Below are 21,959 nucleotides of genomic sequence, written 5' to 3'. Positions count from 1 at the left end.
ATCCTAGTGGGAGGCTAGACTGAAGAAACTAAGGGTATGGGCCGGGCGCAGTGGCTCACGCCTGTAATACCAGCACTTCGGGAGGCCGAGGAGGGTGGATCACGAGGTCAGGAGATGGAGACCATCCTGGCTAACGTGGTGAAACCCTGTCTCTACTGAAAATATTAAAAATTAGCCGGGTGTAGTGGTGGGCGCCTGTGGTCCCAGCTGCGTGGGAGGCTGAGGCAGGAGAATGGCCTGAATCCAGGAGGCGGAGCTTGCAGTGAGCCGAGATCTTGCACCACTGCACTCTTAGCCTGGGCAACAGAGCGAGACTCCATTTCAAAAAGAAAAAAAAAGAAAAGAAACTAAGGGTATGAAAATGGAGAAGAAATATACAATTAAAAGCTCTAAACTGAAATAAATAACCTCAATCATTTTATAATTTTTATATCTGCAGTCATTTTTAAAATTATGAATTATAAAATTATAAATTATAAGGTATTTCAAATATACAGAACATAATGTAACAAGCAAACCTCTGTTATAGTTTTAACTTATATTTAACTGTAGATGACAGGATGCTGGATATAGTTACATCTAATTTCCAGATTGCTTCAGTCTCACTGAAATTTGAAACTCATGAACGCTAGGTGGTTCCCCTCAAAGATTTTTAAATTACCTGCCCCCACACAAGGCAGTAATTGACAAGATTTGCAAAAATATAGAAAATTGTCCCAGAAAAAGCACTGTCTTTAATCAGGTGTCTGGTGGTGTCTATCTTTGAATAGGTCCTATAGTGAGTAGCTTGGATGATTAGCATTTGATATGCTAGAGAATTATTAAGTCCATTTAATTCCAGTTGTTCTAAATTGAGGGAAACTAGAAATTGAGCCACAACTATATCAAAGTCTTCCAAGCCAATGGCCAATTTAGATTCTGAGACTCTGGTGAGAGTTAAAGCTTTAAGTTTTGTGTTAACAAATCTCACTATTTTACGCTTACTCACTAGAGTTAGCCTAAGTTGCAGCCATTTTCTGACAATTTGACCTGAAGGTTAAATTCTTGTAGGGAAGGGTTTCCAAATTAATTAACTGTGTCTAGAGTTAATAAATATTCCTGAAAATCTGAAATGTATAACTCTGAGTTTTTCAAAGCAGAAAGCAATCTTACATTTCTCTTTACTTACTTTTAAAATAAAATACCCAAGCTTTGCCCAGTGGCATGATTGTAGTCAATGAGGTTTATCCAGGGTGCCATTATTGCTAATTGAAAATTTTTCTCAATACTCCACCATGACGACCAGAAATACAGTTGGTGTTGACAATTTTTGACAGTCTCTACAGAGGCTGAACAAAAAAAATAAATAAAAAATAAAAATAAAATCGTCCCAATAGGGTCACTCACTCCTGTAATCCCAGAACATTGGAGTGTCAAGGTGGGAGATCGCTGGAGGTCAGAGTTGGAGACCAGCCTGGGCAACCAAGGAAAACTCAGCCTCTAACAAAAAAGAAAATTAAAAATTACCACCGGAGTGCAGTGGTGCCACCTACTCAGTAATCCCACCTACTCAGGAGGCTGACCCGTGACGATCCCTTGAGTCCAGGAGTTCGAGGTTTTAGTGAACTGTGACTGCACCTCCACGGTTATTACACTCCAGCCTGAGTGACAATGTGAGACCCAGTCTCTAAATAAAAATAAAACAGGCCGGGTGCGGTGGCTCACACCTGTAATCCCAGCACTTTGGGAGTCCAAGGTGGGCGGATCACAAGGTCAGGAGTTCAAGACCTGCCTGGCCAACATGGTGAAACCCCATCTCTACAAAAAAGACACACACACACACACACACACACACACACAAATTAGCCAGGCGTGGTGGCAGGCGCCTGTAATCTCAGCTACTCAGAAGACTGGGGCAGAGAATTGCTTGAAGCCAGGAAGCAGAGGTTGCAGTGAGCCGAGATCGTGCCACTGCACTCCAGCCTGGGCAGCAGAGCAAGACTCCATCTTAAAAATAAATAAATAAAATACTATAAAATAACACTTACAGTTTCTGCTAATGCAGCCACTAGAAACTATTTTACTGTCTCTACTAATTCTGATGGATGGTTTTGTAAAGAGTGACTGACAAGAGACTGCAGCACGAAAGCCAGATCAGGCTCCAATTTGTTCCATATGCATAGGGACAGATGACACATTGCATTCAATAAGACTTGGGCATAGGGTTTACCTTCTAAAGTGGGTGCCTGTTGAGACTGTTTTTATATTCAACAGGAAAGTGTGTGGGCATTGAAATTACACTACACGTCATAACCCAAATAAGCATTTAGTCATTGCAAAGAAACATCCGGAGACCAGAAGAAATAATACGAATTAAAATTTCAACACTTTTGAAGACCAGGAAACAAATGCATAGTTTCCCTCCTTAATGTTAAAAGATACTAGTTTTCTTCTCTACACAATAGTCTTCATTTTTTTTCTTCTTGAAGCAGTGTTTCTGATGTGTTTCTTCCACATCTCCTCTTCAGTTCTGAAAATTGCCAGCTGCCAATTCTGACATGCCAAGGGCTAAGCTATATTTGCCCAACCAGGAAAAGGTAAAAACAGAATCTTGGAGCCAGTAAAGATTATAAACACGTTTCTACACTGTTGGTGTGCTGTTTATAAAAAGCACTCACTTTAAGACTTTAATAAGTCCCCAAACTTCATTATTTTGCTCTCCCTCCAAGTACAAAGCACAGATGTTTCGGCATGTTGGAATCTGAAGTTTGGAATTTTTAGAAGAGGCCATGTGTGGGCAGGGAACTAGCACCCTAGGCAAATTGAGAGGTTCAGCCATTTTCATAAAATAAGGGGAAAAAAACCAGCTCTGGGCCTGGAAGTTTCTTTCTTATTTTCTTTCTTTCTTTTTTTTTTTTTTTTTAATTTTTTTTTTTTTTAATTTTTTTTTTTTTTAATTTTTTGAGACAGAGTCTCACTCTGTCACCCAGGCTGGAGTGCAGTGGTACGTTCTCGACTGGCTGCAACATCTGCCTCCAGGGTTCAAGTGATTCTCGTGTCTCAGCCTCCTGAGTAGCTGGGATCACAGGCGTGTGCCACCACACCAGGCTAATTTTTGTATTTTTAGTAGAGATGGGGTTTCGCCATGTTGGCCAGGATGGTCTCGAACTCCGGACCTCAAGTTATCCACCTGCCTCAGCCTCCCAAAGTTGCTGGAATTACAGGCATGAGTCACCACACCCGGCTCAAATTTTTTAAACTTAAATTTTATGCCAAAACTGAATGTCAAATAAATATTTACAGAAACTGCATACCTTTCTAATACTTGTTAAAAACAGTTCAATTTAATCTTTAGTAGGTAAAACCAGGCAGGCAGCCAATTAAGATAAGATGAAAAATGGGCATTTTTTTTTTAAACTGGAAGAATTTGTTGGGCATGGTGACTCACGCCTGTAACCCCAGCACTTTGGGAGGCCGAGGCGGGCAGATCACCTGTGGTCAGGAGTTGGAGACCAGCCTAATCAACATGGAGAAACCCTGTCTCTACTAAAAATACAAAATAAGCCAGGCGTGGTGGCAGGGGCCTGTAATCCCAGCTACTTACGAGGCTGAGGCAGGAGAATCACTTGAACCGGGGAGGCAGAGGTTGCAGTGAGACGAGATCGCACCATTGCACTCCAGCTTGGGTAACAAGAGAGAAACTCCGTCTCAAAAAAATAAAAAATAAAACTGGAAGAATTCACATTGTAAGCTTCGTGGGAGCAAAAGCTGTGGTCATTCTATGAATCCCCACTGTTTAACAAAGTGCCTGATACCTAGTTGATTTTTAACAGTGATTTCTGCTGAGAATTAGGACTTTCCTGGTGTATGTTGAGGTATAGAAAGTGGTGAGAGCCCTAACTCTCCATTTTAGACTGTAGTTCCATAAGTTGTGTACATATATGATATGTATAATGTATATATGATGTACATAAAATATTTTACAATCGTAAAATCTTAAAGTTGGGAAATGTTTAGGATGACCTAAATGACTATTTCTGAAAGATGAACTTGCTTTCCCTCCTCCATACACAAGCATCAGAAATTTATTTTATACTTCTGCCCTACCACTTCATTGTGTGATCATTTGTCCATCCACATCTTACCCTATATGAATACACATATACACTCAAATCATGTCTATTCCCCATATTAAATGCAAACATGCACAGACACATAGTGGGAGGGGAGTGCAGAGTATTTGCCTCTTCCATATAATTCTCAATCACTCAAGTAATAGTACTTGAAGAAGTATTCACCCTACCAATTATATCAAATTGAATGGGAAACTGGCTTTTAGACAATCCTCTGACTTCAAATGATACAACCTTTTTTCATCCAAAAACAAATAATAGAGAAGCAACTGATCCAAACTAATTATTATTTTTTGAGGAGTCTTGCTCTGTTGCCCAGGCTGGTGTGCAGTGGCACGATCTTGGCTCACTGCAAGCTCTGCCTCCCGGGTTCATGCCATTCTCCTGCCTCAGCCTCCCTAGTAGCTGGGACTACAGGCGACTGCCACCATACCTGGCTAATTTTCTTTTCTTTTTTTTTTTTTGATTTTTTAATATAGACGGAGTTTCACTGTGTTAGTCAGGATGGTCTCGATCTCCTGACCTTGTGATCTGCCCACCTTGGCCTCCCAAAGTGCTGGGATTACAGGCTTGAGCCACCATGCCTGGCCTAAATTATTAATGTTTTTATGCTCCAGTAAGTCAGCAGTTTGCTTTGTGGTAGGTAATAAATCTTCGTGTAAATAACTTTAGTAAGTTATAATAGAAAAAATCCTTGAAGTGTGATTTAAAGTGTTAACATTTCATATTTAAAACTACAATTTAATCAATTGCCCAGAATTGTTCTACTCCCTTTGAGTTGTTGATTTTTTACTTGGGTATCATGAATTTTTTAAATCTTGTTTTCTGTATTTTTACAATATTGTGAACTGAAATAAATTTTACTCTTTTGCTGCTTCATGTAACTGTACTCAAACTGATCCCTTCTTATTTATTCTTGTTTCTTCAGCCTTTCCAGCTTTAAAATGTCATCATCATTAAGATTTTGTGCTTACTCGTGTCATGTCTCATCTACTAAATTACTCAATATTTTTCTTTTTTTTTTTAGATGGAGTTTCACCCTTGTTGACCGTGTTGGAGTGCAATGGGGCGATCTCAGCTCACTGCAACCTCCATCTCCTGAGTAGCTGGGATTATAGGCATACGCCACCACATCCAGCTATTTTTGTATTTTTAGTAGAGACAGGGTTTCTCCATGTTGGTCAGGCTGATCTGGAACTCCCAATATCAGGTGATCCACCCACCTTGGACTCCCAAAGTGCTGGGATTACAGCCTCAATATTTCCTTATTTTAAACTATCACACATCCCATTAAAGATATATTTCAAATTCAACACTTTATCTTCCTTTTGGTTCAATAGATATCCAAAAATGTTTACAATTAATGTTGCACTGAACAGAGCTAATGATAAATATTGTCCCTGAAAACGTGACGTTATTTGCTTAAGTTCTGATAACCAGTATAAATGTGTTTAATCTAAAATATGCCATCAGGCCGGGCACGGTGGCTCAAGCCTGTAATCCCAGCACTTTGGGAGCCCGAGACGGGCGGATCACGAGGTCAGGAGATCGAGACCATCCTGGCTAACATGGTGAAACCCCGTTTCTACTAAAAATACAAAAAAAAATAAGCCAGGCGAGGTGGCGGGCGCCTGTAGTCCCAGCTGCTCGGGAGGCTGAGGCAGGAGAATTGCGCAAACCCGGGAGGCAGAGGTTGCAGTGAGCGGAGATCTGGCCACTGCACTCCAGCCTGGGTGACAGAGCCAGACTCCGTCTCAAAAAATAAAAAATAAAAAATAAAATAAAATAAAATATGCCATCAATTAGTTTTAAATATAGTCCAGGCACGGTGGCTCACCCCTGTAATTCCAACACTTTGGGAGGCCGAGGTGGGTGGATCACGAGGTCAGGAGTTCCAGACCAGCCTGGCCAACATGGTAAAACCCCATCCCTACTAAGAATACGAAAATTAGTCAGGTGCAGTGGCGGGTGCCTGTAATCCCAGCTATTCGGGAGGGTGAGGCAGGAGAATCACTTGAACCTGGAAGGCAGGAGTTGCAATGAGCCAAGATGGCGGCACTGCACTCCAGCCTGGTTAACAGAGCAAGACTACGTCTCGGCAGGGGAAACAAATCACACGGAATATAGAGGCTATCTTTATACTAAATTAAAACTTTATTGAATAAAGAACACTCTCCAGAACGCATGATCTCATGGACTAGGTCTACATTACATGCAGTGAAGCTGAACATGACTGTAGTTTAACATGGAATGTCAAACAAATTAGTAATTTTCATTGTACAAAACTGTTTATGTAGCTGACATGCAAGAAGTGTCATACTCAGCATTTTCACCAGTCGTCTGTGATGAGTTTTAAAAAAGGCATTTGGAGAAACTGGTAGATGTCTTCAGCATATAGTTCAAATAAATTAGTTATATGCGTACTATTGAATCCTCTTTCAACCTCTCTTGCTTCCAAATAAAATCTTAGTGCAAACATCAAAGTTGCTGGTCACTCCAAAAGACTGTCAAACTCATAATAGAATACAAGTTCTGAATTACTGTGTATTAAGTAGGGCAAACCCAAGAATGCCAGTTACTGCAAAATTCATTTAGGCACATTTAATGGTCCACTCTAAGCATTTTTTCTAAGTCTCTCACATTAATGACTAAAGCTTGTTTACAGTACTAAAATTCTATCATTCAAGCATCAATGATTACATTTCAGAAAAAGGAAATCATTCATTTCAGTAATAGCATTACTGCTATATCCTAAAAAAAGAGAGAAAATGAAGAATCATAATTAACAAAACCAGTATCCATAATAGGATACACAGGGAAAAACATTTTAGGAGAAAAACAAAGTGTGCTTTACTTGCCACAGCAGGAATTATATAATGTAAACACCATATTGGCCCACACCACAAAAATCCATGAGAAAGGTTCAAATTTGAACACTGTATGTGCATTATTTTCAAATCTGTGTTTGTGAGTTTATACTGTATCTGCTTGTACCAATACATGACAAACAAAAGAAGCTCTTCCACACACATACAAGTGATTGTTAAATATTAAGCATGGCTTGATTCCCTGACTCTAGCTTAAAAAAAAAAGTTAAGTGACATCCCAACTGTCTTAAGAATGTTTATTACAGAAACCATTAAATGAATGTGAGTAGTAGCTGAGGAATGATGAAAAAGTGATGGTAATGATATGGTGCAAGTGGATGGAAAAAGAATATATGTATAACGCTGAGATTTGCAAATGCATGGAAAATCTTATTCTGTGGGCCTTGTCTGAATTTTAAACTGATACCAAGAATAGAAAAAAATAGTAGCACAAGTCCATTGACACCTGGAGGGTCAGGCCTAGAGAGCTTACCTTCAAAGTGCAAATTTTAACAATGGAATGTTTTAGCAGGGACTTAAGGACAATCCTGTCTTTTTCCTGTTGAAAAGACGTAAGATTTTCCGGAAGTATTTATTCCTGGCCAGAATTATTTCAGTTTCTTGGTAAAACAATATTTAGCCACAATTACCACCCACTCATTCACATACACAGAACCATTCTTAGGGGTGTTTGCGGGGAGAAAAAGCCCTTATCTATGTATCACCTAAAGAAACTTTTATTTATAAAGTCTAAGTTCTTTGAATCCACTACTTTAAATACCAACATGCACCTCTCTTATCCCCTCCCTCTCCACCCATCTACCCCTGACACCCCCAATGAACCTAGGTATTCTAATGTCTTTGTGTTTTCTAAGCCTCATGAATAAGGCTGTTGAGTACCACCTCCACTGGATCAAAATTAACACCTGGTGCACTTTCTACAGCACCTTTTTTCTTCTCCACAGTTGAGTGGAATCTCGATGCTTTCAAGCTTCTATCTAGATCTCCAGGTCATCAGGCCGAGGTCTGCTGCTGGCACGACTGCTGGCTCTGCTTGAAGGTCGCTGGTCCACAATGGCTAGTGGCTGTAGTTCGTGTCCAGCAGCTAGCTTTTTAGAATTCTGGTTATCATCAGGGAAATCAAAAGGCTGTGCATGGGAGTTAGAGATGGTGCTTCCCGCCTGCCCCATTCGATTTTGTTCTGCACTGTAATTAGCCCAGTTTTGCTCACTTGCTTGCTTGTTGTAATTGCGGCAAGAAGAATTGTTTCTGTCGCCAGTAACCAGCTTGTACCCAGGAGGAGACATAGGCGAGAGGGGAGCGGTTGGTGAGGAGCAGCCATTGAAATAAGCATATTTTTGAGACCCACAGTCTTTGGTGGGGCTCAGTGCGCCACTGGTCGCATGGTAAGGGTCGCTCTTTCCCTTAACCCGATCCTTAACGCCCTTGAAGAAAACATAGAAGAGTTCAATGATATTCAAGGCCAGGGACACCAAGGACACCACCAGCATGAAGATGATGAAGATGGTTTTCTCTGTGGGGCGAGAGAGGAAACAGTCCACCTGATGTGGGCAGGGATCTCTTTTGCAAGTGTAAACAGCACTCAGGCTGAATCCATAGATGTACCACTGGATCAGCAAGAAGGCCACCTCAAAGATAGACTTGAAGAGGATACTGATGATGTAGGTTCGCAGCAACCCCCCTCGCATTTTCACTTTACCATGCTCTTCAATACCATACTTGAACTTCTTTATCTCAATCTGCTTCAAGTGCATCTCCACATTGACACCATCAGTTTGGGCAACCTTGAGTTCCTCCTCTTTCTTGTTCAGTTTCTCTTCCTTTCGCATCACATAGAACACATGAGCCAGGTACAAGAGTGTGGGCACAGACACAAATATGATCTGCAGGACCCAGAAACGCACATGAGAGATTGGGAAAGACTTGTCATAGCAGACGTTTTCACAACCAGGTTGTTGAGTGTTACAACGAAAGGCAGACTGCTCATCTCCCCAGGCTGACTCAACTGCTGTCCCCAGTAGCAGGATTCGGAAAATGAAAAGTACTGACAGCCACACCTTCCCTCCAGCAGTTGAGTAGGCTTGAACCTTGTCAAGGAGTTTGCCTAAGGCGCTCCAGTCACCCATGTTGCCTGGGCACCACCTGAAAGAAACAAAAAGACAATTCAAGGATCACAGATTGCAAATTACTAGTTTCACGTTTAGTACCTTTCAGCTGATAGTCAGAATACTACATGTTTCATATATTTCTAACATTCTTTCACAAAACAACAAGTGCAAACTCTTCCTGCCCCATTTTCCCCAGTGAAGTAAAGATCTAACACGTGTTTTGTTTTGTTGAGATAAAGTAAGACTTAGAAGCAACAGATGGTGAGTTGCAATCTTTAACCTGGGAAGATGTATTGCTTGCTCAACCACTGCCTTGCTGTGTGACTTGAGAAGCCATCTGTGCTAGGCCTCTGCTCATTTTATTTGTCTGATAAATGAGGACAATTTTTGCCTGGTAGGTCTGTGTTTGCCAAGCAAAATCCTGATGTGTTATTCAAAGCATAGCTATCTAAGAATACAGGTGAGAACACTTATGAACACATACATAACCTTCTTTCCAAAACCTTAATGCTATTATATATCATTTTATTACTAATTTCACTCTGAAAGTTTTTTTTGAGATGGAGTTTCCACTCTTGTTGCCCAGGCTGGAGTGCAATGGCACGATCTCAGCTCACCGCAACCTCCTCCTCTTAGGTTCCAGCGATTGTCCTGCCTCAGCCTCCTGAGTAGCTGGGATTACAGGCATGCGCCATCACGCCTGGCTAATTTTGTATTTTTAGTAGAGATGGGTTTTCTCCATGTTGGTCAGGCTGGTCTCCAACTCCTGACTTCAGGTGATCTGCCTACCTCAGCCTCTCAAAGTGCTGGTTTTACAGGTGTGGGTCACTGCGCCGAGCCTCTGGAAGATTTTTCAAGTGTAATTTGTGTATACTGTATATTATGGTCATTTACACTTTTCTGTTTCTTTTTTTTTTTAGAGACAGGATTTCACTATGTTGCCCAGGCTCCTGGGCTCAAACAATCCTCCTGCCTTAGCCTCCCAAGCAATGGTGACTGTTTTTTTCTTAAGCAGCGACTTATGTAGCTCAGAAGTCAGTCTTCTGTCCAGAGAGAAAGTAGGCTATATGGGAATATACTCTTTTGCTACAATGTGTCATTATATGTAGTAACCTACTTTCAAAAACAAAGACTAAATACACATCACATTTCAAGTAAAAAGTTCATTTTGTCTCAATACTACTTACAACCTTATTAAAAAACAAAGAAAACCTACTTCAGAGTGTTTTCTCCAGCCAGAAAAGATTGGTTTTCATCTTTTCATTGTTATACACTTTAAAATTCCCTTACTGGGCCTTGGACCCTCAGGCTATACATCCAATTTAACTTCTTATCAATATCTAGCTATCCAAAGCCTATGGCTTCTCCATTACTGAGGATAAGAAAAGATCTGGCCGGGTATGGTGGCTCACATCTATAATCCACTCAGGCCTATAAGCACTTAGGGAGGCCGGCGGATCAGGAGGTCAGGAGATTGAGACCACCCTGGCTAACACGGTGAAACCCCATCTCTACAAAAAATACAATAAATTAGCTAGCCATGGTGTCACGCTCCTGTAGTCCCAGCTACTCAGGAGGCTGAGGCAGGAGAACTGCTTGAACCCAGCTGCAGAAATTACGCCACTGCACTCCAACCTGGGCGACAAAGAGAGACTCCGTCTCAATAAAAAGAAAAAGATCTAAGTTGGTAGAAACCAGTAAGAATCCCCAAAGTTGTCTAGTTCAGTTTATGCTCTAATTCCCGTTATCCATTTAGCTGATAAAAATTGAGGTTCTCAGGGTATAGGAAATATTTAGCTATAGATAGAGCCAGAAGAAGATTCACAATCCCCAGGCCAAGTCTTTTCAATGCCTCACACTGGTTTTAAAAGTATAGTAAGGCCGCACTAAAGCTAGAAATGCTTCCATGCTTTGGTATACACCACCTTAGCCAGGGCTGAAAGCTGGGAAGAAGTGAGTAACATGATGTGGCAGGCATAGGGAATACAGGCTAATTTTCAGCAGACAGTAGTAATTGGAGGGTTTAGAAAAGGATGAATTAGTCAAATATTATTTAATAGTTAAAAACAAGCAAAGCTAAGACTTTGCAGGAGCTTAGTAATGAATTCTAAATAGTGTAACCAAAGGTAGGGTTATTTAGGCTTCTTAGAAATATGTTCACTATCTGAATATAAAGGAGTTTCTCATCTGGAGTTGAACTATGAGCTGTAGCTCCTTGTAGGAAGTAAATGAAATTATCAGGGGAATCTTCTTCGCCAGCAAGCAACATTACATTTCTGTCTAATGACTGTGTCTCCTGGCCATAGAGAACAAGAAAAAATGAAATGGGCACCTCACCTGGGATTTCCTGGGCCGAACAAATAAAAGATGGCTGAGCCATAAAGCTAAACTATGCACCAGCTATCTAAATTAGATACCATGGGTACCTTTGATGACAGCCCAGGGACTGGTGCCAAGGAATGCTGAATAAGAGTGGAGGGTGGGTGCGAAGGCCACAGAAATAACGCTCCCCAGTGGTCATAAAAAAGGGAGCTTCCCTTCTACTTTGGAAGGGTCATTTTAGATTCTGAAGTGACAAGTTAGAAAGTAAAATTGATGTATGAAAACAGCAGTCAAAAAGTACAAAGGCTTGAAAGGCTGACAAAGACAGTTAAATAGCCAAGGAAAGGCTTGAAGTGAGGGAGTAATTTAGCCGTGATGGACAGTTTGATGGTGAGAGAATGTGAAAGGAAAAAAAAAACAACCCTATAATTTAGCAGAAAATACTAGACTGGAAATGAAGAAGTACAGTCCATAAGGGTCAAACAAACAGAATTTTTGGAGCTGTATCAATAGACAGTTTCTATGTGATGATGTGTAAAACTGGCCCTAATTCTGTTTGTAAAAAATTACAATATTTTGCCAGTGTCATCTGCTTTTGCTCAGATATTTCGATTGCTAGGGGGAAAATAGCAAAAAAACAATCAAGTGTAAAAAGATAAACTGTTTGTATACATCTCATCACATTCATGCAATGATAGCGCTGAAGACAAACCTATCATATCTAGAAATATGACTAGGCAAAACAGAAGTAATTTTAGCTAGGATTTCATCATTACTCAAACTAAAATGTGATTGTGTAGATGCTTATAGTAATTCATCACTAAGTTTATTTACATTCTATTAAAAAAAATCGTATGACACATAACTTTCATATAATTTCGAGATTCTACAAAAATACTCCACCGTTCCATAGTATATGAACTAGGTCATCAGGCAGCTCTTTAGGTAGTAGTTCTTTTTTTAATACACTAGCAACTTAATTGCAAAGTTGTCTTTTCTTTAAGCACCCATGCAGTTATCAAATTGGATACCAAGTATCCTGTAACATGTAGCTATCTGTCGGTTACCACTATCATAGAGACCATCAAATAATATTTAATGGGACAGCTGCCCAAAAAGAGGTAACAAAAATTGTTCCTTTTTTTTTGGTAGTTGCTCCCTTTGCCATGAAACAAATTTTGGCAACTGGTTTTTCCTTCCTGCTGCACCCTTCCCAAACTGATTTAATATCTTCGCTTTTCCAAACCTTGTATGATAAGTTAACATCCTTTTATAATAAAAGGGCATAATTATGTTTACAGAATCCCTGGCATTGATCTGCAGACTATAAACTGCACTTTTATTCACCAGGAGGAGACAGCTATATTTCTTATTTGATAGATGAGAAGACCAATGCAGCTGGACATACCACATATATTCATGCCTTCACCTCTAAGATACTGAGTTGGTGCTTCACATGTAGACCAAGGTCTAAAAGGAGTTGTGCAAAGTTCTCCTTAAGAGCAGAGTCTTAGCAGCTGGACCACACTTTTTGCCATCTATGCGCCATGTTAGATTACATTTCCTTTGCTCATCATGGCCCCCTAGACTGGATGGATGTCCAAAGCTACAGGCACTAAGTGGGGCCCTAGGTGGGGCCTAGGAAGATTCTTTAATTCAAATGAAATCTCTTAAAAATAAAGCTTTGGGGCCTGGCTCAGTGGCTCACGCCTGTAATCCCAGCACTTTGGGAGGCTGAGGCAGGCAGATCGTGAGGTCAGGAGATTGAGACCATCCTGGCTAACACGGTGAAACCAGTCTCTACTAAAAAAATACAAAAAATTAGCCAGGCATGGTGACAGGCACCTGTAGTCCCAGCTACTCAGGAGGTTGAGGCAGGAGAATGGCGTGAACCCGGGAGGCGGAGCTTTCAGTGAGCTGAGATCGTGCCACTGCACCCCAGCCTGGGAGATAGAGACTCCGCCTCAAAAAATAAATAAATAAATAAATAAATAAATAAATAAATAAATAATAAAATAAAATAAAGCTTTGATTTTAAATTACATTTGACTATGCCTTTTGCTAGAGCCTTAGAAACAAATCACTGTGCCGAAGTTGCAGTGAAGTCTTTCCATGCCATTAATATCCTAATAGTTATTAGAATTAAGTATTTTACTTCCAACTTTAAATGTTTTTCTCAAGAAGAGAAATGTAATGAGTTGACAGTGGAGACTTAAATAAAGGTAAATAGGATTATTGAAAACTAAAGTGAAATTTGATATCCAGCATCTTTTTATGATTGAGAGAAAAGAGAAGATGAAGGTCATTAATATCTGAAAGAATAAAATCAGAGTCTAAACCTACATAAGGAAATGTCTATGGAAGTTCCTGATAAAACTATTTAATGGATTTTTTGGGAGGAAAGGGAAATCATGTGTGTCTAATGTACTAACACTCAAAACTATTCATGCCCAAAAACTCAAATGCAAACCCTTCTAATGTTTTATTTCACTTTTATAATAACCTCTGCCCCTCCAGTAATGTCATTGAGTGAACTCACTTGTCTATTCTTTCACACTTAAAACAGTCACCCTTAGCTTGATCTCAGCCATCATCAGTTTGCTAGATTTCATATCATTAGCCTGGTCACCCTGATCGCCAACCTATACTCCGAGTAATCAGTCAATCTTGAGAAAATAAATAAACAATCAGTTTGGTTTCATGAGCTCTGCTCTATCCACACAGCTCACATCCTCACTTGTTTCAGGTCTCACCTCATCAGCCAACTTTCCTGACCACGAAGTATGAAATAGCAACATCCTTTCCCCAGTCCTGTCATTTCCTATTCCCTTTGCCCTGTTTTTAAAAAAATTATTATTTTAATAAACTTTATCTCTACTTGATTTAGTAAATATTTGCCTAATTACTATGTACCTCCTTCCATGAGAAGGATTTATTATTTGCCTTCCTCAACTCAAATGTGAGCTATACGAGGGAGTTTGCTTTGTTCACTGCTGTATCCCCAGTGCTTAAAAGAGTAAGAGATGTGGCCAGGCGTGGTGGCTCACACCTGTAATCCTAGCACGTTGGGAGGCCGAGGTGGGAGGATCATCTGAGGTCCAGTTTGAGATCGGCCTGGCTGACATAGTGAAATCCCGTCTCTACTAAAAATACAAAAAAGTAGCCAGGCGTGGTGGCGGGTGCCTGTAATCCCAGCTACTTGGGAGGCTGAGGCAGGAAAATGGCATGAACCTGGGAGGTGGAGGCTGCAGTGAGCGAGATTGCACCACTGCACTCCAGCCTCAGTGACAGAGTGAAACTCCATCTCCAAAAGAAAGAAAGAAAGAAAGAAAGAAAGAAAGAAAGAAAGAAAGAAAGAAAGAAAGAAAGAAAGAAAGAAAGAAAGAAAGAAAGAAAGAAAGAAAGAAGGAAGGAAAAGAATTAAATGGGGCTTCCACAAAAAATAAAAAGATACTGTGCAAAAAACCAAACAGTTTTTGTTTGTTTGTTTTTTACTGTCTCTTTGGGATTCTCTTAATTGTAGTTATGTATCTCAACTTTCTAAAGTTTCAAATTAATTAAAAAGGAGACTTCACAGTAAAAAAGTATTGTCATCATCTCATATTCTCATACTGTTAAATTTTCAAGTGACAATTGCTGAAACAGAGAGCTGTTTGTTGAAACATGCTTCAAATGATTCCTGAGCAGGCAATAGAGCTAAATTAAGAAAAAAGGCTCTTTACAACCCCCACTGCTAAATTTGACTGGCTTAAAAAAAAAAAAAAAAAAAAAAAGAGAGAAAAAAACGTTTTAACAAAGAGCTTCCTGAATTTGTTAAATGAGATCCTAATGAGGGTTAGGATTCTTGTAGAACTGCATCAGGTATCATGGTTGTACATTCAGTTCACTGTAAGGTTGTTGCAGGTTAAGATTTAAAAAACAAAACAACAAAATAAAGAAATAACACAACTGTGTAGTTGTCCCCTAGTTCTACGATATTCTAACTCTGATTGCACCACACAATTTTATTGTAGCCAAGGATACTATTACAAAAAGAAATAGCCCGTTTAAAATCGTGTTTATTTCAAGAATGATAAATACCGGGGAAGGCTAGGGCTCTGAAGCGGAAGAGCAGCAGCTGATATTAACCCTGGTTAATATAACATCTTTACAGTCTGAGTCTATGCAGGCAGTAAAGTGATTAGAATGAAGTTCCATGGAAAAGATTCCCAGGTCATCAGATAATACCCAACCTTTACTTCCTTATTTATACCTAGATGGCCTAACTGTAGTGTATCAAACTTACTGTATGTAAACATCTATTTATAAAGAATTGCGTATTTGTGTAGGTATTTGATGTTGTGAACTGCTTATTTTGGGGCAGAGGGGAGGACAACAAAAAAACACCACCAAGCCTTTATTTCCCCAGCTCTTACCCCTCCTCATCACTCAACTTACATCAGCATCCACTTAATGAGAGGTGGAGATTGAGGTGTGAGGAATTCCATCTAAAGAGAAGATGGTGCATCCCATAAAAGACAATCTCCTCCCTAGTTCAACAGCTACTACTCAATTCTCCCCCAAAACAAGCTTCTCAAGATCAATTTAGGGCTACCAGAGAGAAACCCCTAAGTCAGAAGCTGCAGGCTAAAAGCCATGTTCTTCAATTGTGATGTAACTTAATATATTTCTGTCAGTCCTTGGCGTTTCCTCTGCCCCTACTCTTACTTCCACCTCCAAAGTGACTATTTTTAGTGAATAGCTTTGTTATTTTATAATCATATAAAGACATCCTTAGGGCGCTCACAAGTGTATTAAGACAGTCTATTTTTTTCAATGAGAGTTAAATAACTCATGCATGTGAAGCTCTTAGTAACAGCTCAGTAAAGTTTGGTTCTTACTTTTTTTTTTGAGACGGAGTCTCGCTCTGTCGCCCAGGCTGGAGTGCAGTGGACGGATCTCAGCTCACTGCAAGCTCCGCCTCCTGGGTTCACGCCATTCTCCTGCCTCAGCCTCCCGAGTAGCTGGGACTACAGGCACCCGCCACCTCGCCCGGCTTTTTTTTTTTTTTTTTTGTATGTTTTAGTAGAGACGGAGTTTCACCGGGTTAGCCAGGATGGTCTCGATCTCCTGACCTCGTGATCCGCCCGTCTCGGCCTCCCAAAGTGCTGGGATTACAGGCTTGAGCCACCGCGCCCGGCCTGGTTCTTACTCTTTAAAAGACCTGTATATATAGCTCATTTGTTTTTAAATTTTTCATATTTCTTTTAGAAAAACAGCAACTAAGAAATGATTGACAAACATACATTTTCCTTTTTAAAAAAATTTTTATAGAGACGGGGTCTTGCTATGTTGCTCAGGCTGTTTTAAACTCCTGGCCTCAAGCGATCCTCCCACCTCAGCCTCTCAGAGGGCTAGGATTACAGGCATGAGACATCATGCCCAGCAGACGATAAGCATACATTTTTCTTAAAATATTATTTTAAAAGCATAGGAAAATTGGAATGTGAAATTTATGAAATTGTATAAGCCACTGATCTATTTTTTTAAAAAAGAGCTAACCACAGTTTGAAATTTGGTAAAAGAAACTGTACATACATAGTTAAAGGGTAACTTTAAGATGGAGAATGTAGGCAATTATGCTAAGAATTATAAAAATGTTAATCTCCCATGGAAGAGATGCTCTGGAGATTTTTTAAACTTGAATTATCCATATGGAATATTACATTAATAATAAACACTAGATAATTACTTTTTCTCTCCAGAGCTGAACTGGTGTGTGCGGATAAGCTCCCACACATCTCTTCAAATAACTGAGAATCCTGAAGATAAGTCAGAACAACAGGAAAGGCGGAGTGGAAGGTATTAATCACTGGTGACTGTCCTATCATTCCCTTCCCTGCGGGTATCGTATATAAAGGCTCAAACCAAGCTACACCCCTGGATGTAGAGAAAAGAAAGAATGCACCCCGTGTTTTCCCCCCTTCTCTATGCAGGAAATGGAAACATCTAAGTAACAAAGCAACCTTCAGTCTCTGAAAGCACAGCCTTTAATCTGCCTCCTGCCGAGCATCTTTGGAACCATGTTTCCCAAGGAGAGTGAGAACACAGCAGGTAACACAATCGCCAAGGGTGAGGAACTCGGTGGCTGGGGTGAGAACGCTCAGAAGGCATTAGAAAAATGTGGAACATGTTTAAACAGTGAAGAAAGTAGAGCAAAGCACTACCACTGCATTTTCTCAGCAGAGGACAGGTAACCAGTCTACCCTGACTTTGGGAAGTACAAAGCACCCCCACACTGGGGGAACAATAATATAGAATCAACATCGCCAGGAAGGAACGGAATGTACTACCTCTGCTTGGTATAATTTCCAGGCAATTCGGCCTACCTAGAAGTAATTACTCTTCTCCCAAAGGTGTTTTCTGTCTAACTGGCCTATTTCATTCCTGGCAGTGGGGGGTGGGGTGGACGGGGAGGCGCGCTAGCTTAATGAAATCTCTGCATTACTAGACGCTTTAATTTCCAGCTATCCTTGCACAAACGTAAATATTAGGCTTCCTCACAGGGACACTATTCGCCGAGGTCAAATGCGCCCGATTTTCGGAGGGCGAGATTCAGTATCTTCCTTGCCGTTACTAACCGGGTCGGGGAAGCAAAAGAAATTCAATCGACTTCCAAATAAAGCCACGCTTCTTTTTCCAACGTTGTGTAGCTCTCCCCTTCCCACCCCTACTTTGTACCTGGAGAGAAAAAGAAGCACGCCTTTGGGGAACAAGGAGAGCGTTATCAGAAACCCCCAGCAAAGGCAGGCTGGATCACTAAAGGGGCAGGGTGGGCGCAGCGCTGCTCCGACCGCTAGGCGCGCTTCTCCGACACAGGCTGACTTGCCCCAGACGCGTCATCAGCTCCCCGAGGGTCTCTCCTCCCTGCCCTTTCCCCTTGCGCCGCCCCGCCTCATTCTCGGGAAGTTTCAGGAACTTCCAGGGGCGTTGCAAGTGCAATTTAAGCACAATTCCCAAGGTATTCAGGTTTTCTTACCAACGCGGAGATAGTGGAATTCAGTAAGTTTAAAAGAGGAAAAAAAGGGGGGGTGGGTGCTGATGTGAGAGGGATGGGAAATTAGATTGACAACTTTAATTAAATCAACCATTTGTTCTACCATTTGGCACTCAGCCCATCTCTCCTCCTATCCCTCCCACCCCGCACCCTGGGTTCCTTTGCAGTGACGAACTCGGACCTGCGCTCGGTTTGACTTGTGAGGATTTGGGGGAAACGTCCCCAAACCGCGCTGTTTCAGGAAGCGAAGGCGCGGGAAGGAGCCCGGCAGACACTAAGATGGCAGGAGGCGCCCGGTACCCGTCCGGCCCACGGCCTCCGTAAAGCTTTCAGTTTTATTTGCTTTTCAGCATTCACTGGTGCCAATACTTCCACTGCAGGGTCACGTCAAGAATCTAAACTAATTATTTTAGTCTGTAGATTTACACAGACCAGAAAATCCTTGCCGGGCACAAAAATGCATGGTTGCATTTCTGATGAACATAATGGGTGTTACCAATAGAAGTATTTTAAAAATTGAACCCTTTTAAGCAACGCATTAGCGTTATCTTTGCCCTAGCAGCTCCAACTCCAAAGAACTGCCCCAGAGTTCTGAATTCGGTTACAGGTTCGAGCAGAGGGAAGGTGCGGGGCGGCGGGTGTTGGCGGAGGGGAGCTCCCAAAGCGCTGTTTAAGAAAGTTTTTTCCCTGCTCTTTCTAGGAGCTCCCGTTTTAGGAGACGGTTTTGGAAAAGCACGCTGGCGTACACTTTTTTAAACGTCTTATCTCTAATGCTCTGTAACTAACCACCACCTAAACTTTAGGAGATTTCATCTCCTACACTGCCAACGTGGTCGAGTAAAAGCTGTCTCTCCTGACGGTCTCAAATCTTTCCATAGCGGTTGCTAATATAAAGTAACAATTTACTGTTGATTTTTAAAACATAACGTTAATACTCTTTAATTTTATACCTTTTTGTTTAATGGGGAAAATTCTAGGAAGGAACCACGTGGAAGTCAAGTAACCACGATGTTTTAACAAAGCACTTTGTCACAAAAGAAGTTGGCTTTGCGAAGCTATAGAACATCAATCAAGATTTCCATGTGAAAAAAGCACTTTATTCTATGAAGTGTACAATACTATAGGAAGCACGCTAAGCAAATTTACACTTTGATTTTTGCGATGTAGTCAGTCAAATCCCCCAACCCAGGCGCCTAACCGCCCCCCCAACAAATGATAGCACCTAGACTATTACTGATTACAAAAAATAATAATAAAATTATACTCTAAAATGAAAAACCAAATATCCAGTAAACTAGTCTTTTATTCTAACCGGAAAGGTTTGAACCTTTTTACCTGTTGCAGTGTTAATAGAAACTTTTTTAACAGTCAAAATATAAATTCGGTACAATAAATTTTAACTTTAAAACTATAGAAACACTTTCAAATCCATCAATCCATTTACAGTATCATAATTCCAAGCTACATTTAACACATTTTAAAACTTTAGGAAAGTTTTACTTGTAGAAAAAGAAACTAATAGGTAAAGTGTTCTCATTTTTTAAAAACTTACTCTTTTTCTTAAAAGAAGTGAAGTCACGCCAAGTGATTGAACTCCTTGGAGGATGAAGTAAAATGAAAAGCAAGTTCAGGCACTCAGACCTGTCTATTTAAAGTTTAAAACTCCGCTGCAGTTTGGTACTTTCCTCACGCCTTCCCCCTAATGAAAGAAAAGTGCTGATACCTCGTAAAAGCTTTTTTGTAACTTGGAGCACAGAGCTTTTAAAAGTTTCAAGCCACTGACTCAACTGGGAGGAGGGGCTAGAAGAAAGGGGAGGGCAAAGGGAAAGGCTGGGAGGAGGTGGAGAGGAGGCTGGTGAATGTGGAAGGGCGGGGGCAGAAGAGGCAAAGAGCAGGAGCGAGATCAGGATAAAGTTGTAGTTTAAATTTGCTGATGAGGAAAAATAAAATAGCATTAGGGACATGAATGCCTCTACTTGGAGTTGCTCCTCATACATAAGAATCATTGATTATAGTGCTTTGTCACAAAAGAAGCACTTTGTCAGGGATAATGGGGGGAAAATGGGGGGAAGACCAGGGATAATGGGGGGAAAAGCGTATATTTTTATTATAACATTGTCTAAAATTTTTAAGGTAGCTTACAATAAATAAAAATGGTGGGGAAGCATATAACCAGTTCAAGCTTGTTTCACATTGACCAAGGTGTGTGAAGTTAGAGGTAGGTGTGAGTGACCTGTTTGATGATCTAATTCCCTTGCTTTAAATGTAAGTAAGGACAATTAACACAGGGAATGGTGGGGATGGGAGAGAGACATTTCAAAAATTGACATATAGGAAGAAAAGTTCATACCCAATCCACCTTTCCACCCCTTGACTGCTTTGAATTTTTACTTTCTTTCAGTTTAGCAAAAGGCTGTGTGTGTGTGTGTGTGTGTGTGTGTGAGTGTGTATAGTTTTTACATATATAGCATGTTTTGTTTGCCTATGAAATCTTGATATCTGACCCCTACCGTATCTCCAGAAAACTAAGAATTTATATTTCAGCCCTGTTAATGCCAAGACACTAAAACCCAAATCTGTAGTGAAGTGTCAGGATTTTAAAAATACAGACTATGGTTGCATTAAGTAGGTTCCCAAACTATTCAGCCCTCCTTAAAATCAGTTCCTCCTCTCAAGCCCACTAGAGAGTTTTCTGCCCAATGACAGTAGAGCTGAGCATATCATCTTTATGTGCTTCCCTATTCCTTCCAATGCTCTCCCTCTTCAAGGCTCTGCATTAGGGTTTATAATGGCCTGAGTCATGTGGCCTCATTCTTAGAGCAGGCAGCTCCTTTGAGGGCTTCCCAAATGCCATAGCAGAGTGTTGTGGTGGGACAATTACTCATAAACAGGCTTCAGTGATGCTCCTGAGATTGGACAGGAAATCTCTTGGCTAGTATTCTCTGGAGGCAAAGCAAACTCACCTGGCCTTCCTATTCCTAACACTTTTCTCACTCATGCAAATACCAGAAAAAAGAAGGATGCCAAATATCCTGGTAGACACCGTTCCCTGATTAAACTTTCACTGACATGACTAATACAACATCTTTTGAAATGTTGCAGGGTTTTTGTTTGTTTTATTTAGTTTAGTTTAGTTTTGTTTTCTGAGACGGAGTTTTGCTCTTGTTGCCCAAGCTAGAGTGCAATGGAGCGATCTCTGCTCATGGCAACCTCCGCCTTCCGGCTTCAAGCGATTCTCATCATGCCTCAGCCTCCCGGGTAGCTGGGATCACAGGCCTCAGCCTCCCAAAGTGCTGGGATTATAGGCGTGAGCCACCGCACCTGGCCCAAATGTTGCAATTTTAAGGCACAATTTTGTTTTTACTTGTTGGCTATCCTATTTCCAAGAGTACATTTTTCTTTAAATTACGAAAGGGGAAAAACAATCTTCTGGAAGTAGAAATTGTAATCTGACTTTCGAGTCTTCAGGTTCAGTAACCTATAAATATTGTTT

General features: G+C 40.7%; 1 protein-coding gene and 1 non-coding gene across 2 annotated transcripts; one reads left to right on the top strand and one right to left on the bottom strand.

Annotated features, from left to right (window-relative positions):
- The first annotated feature begins 1,187 nt into the window (after positions 1–1,187).
- Positions 1,188–1,328, top strand: LOC112423848 (U4 spliceosomal RNA). Its single transcript, XR_003014419.2, has one exon. It is a non-coding gene; the product is annotated as a U4 spliceosomal RNA (small nuclear RNA).
- A 4,915-nt stretch (positions 1,329–6,243) lies between these two features.
- Positions 6,244–20,209, bottom strand: LOC105465518 (gap junction protein alpha 1). The gene is made up of 2 exons (XM_011713969.2): positions 20,019–20,209; positions 6,244–9,142 (listed from the first exon to the last, which is right to left on the bottom strand). Exon 2 carries the CDS (start codon positions 9,124–9,126, stop codon positions 7,978–7,980), a length of 1,149 nt encoding a protein of 382 aa, XP_011712271.2. The 5' UTR covers positions 9,127–9,142; positions 20,019–20,209; the 3' UTR covers positions 6,244–7,977.
- Between the last annotated feature and the right edge of the window lie 1,750 nt (positions 20,210–21,959).

This window comes from Macaca nemestrina, chromosome 5, assembly GCF_043159975.1.
Source record: "Macaca nemestrina isolate mMacNem1 chromosome 5, mMacNem.hap1, whole genome shotgun sequence".
Classification (NCBI taxonomy): Eukaryota; Metazoa; Chordata; class Mammalia; order Primates; family Cercopithecidae; genus Macaca; species Macaca nemestrina.
The sequence above is the reverse complement of the archived record's forward strand: the minus strand, read 5'-3'. Positions and strand labels throughout refer to the sequence as shown.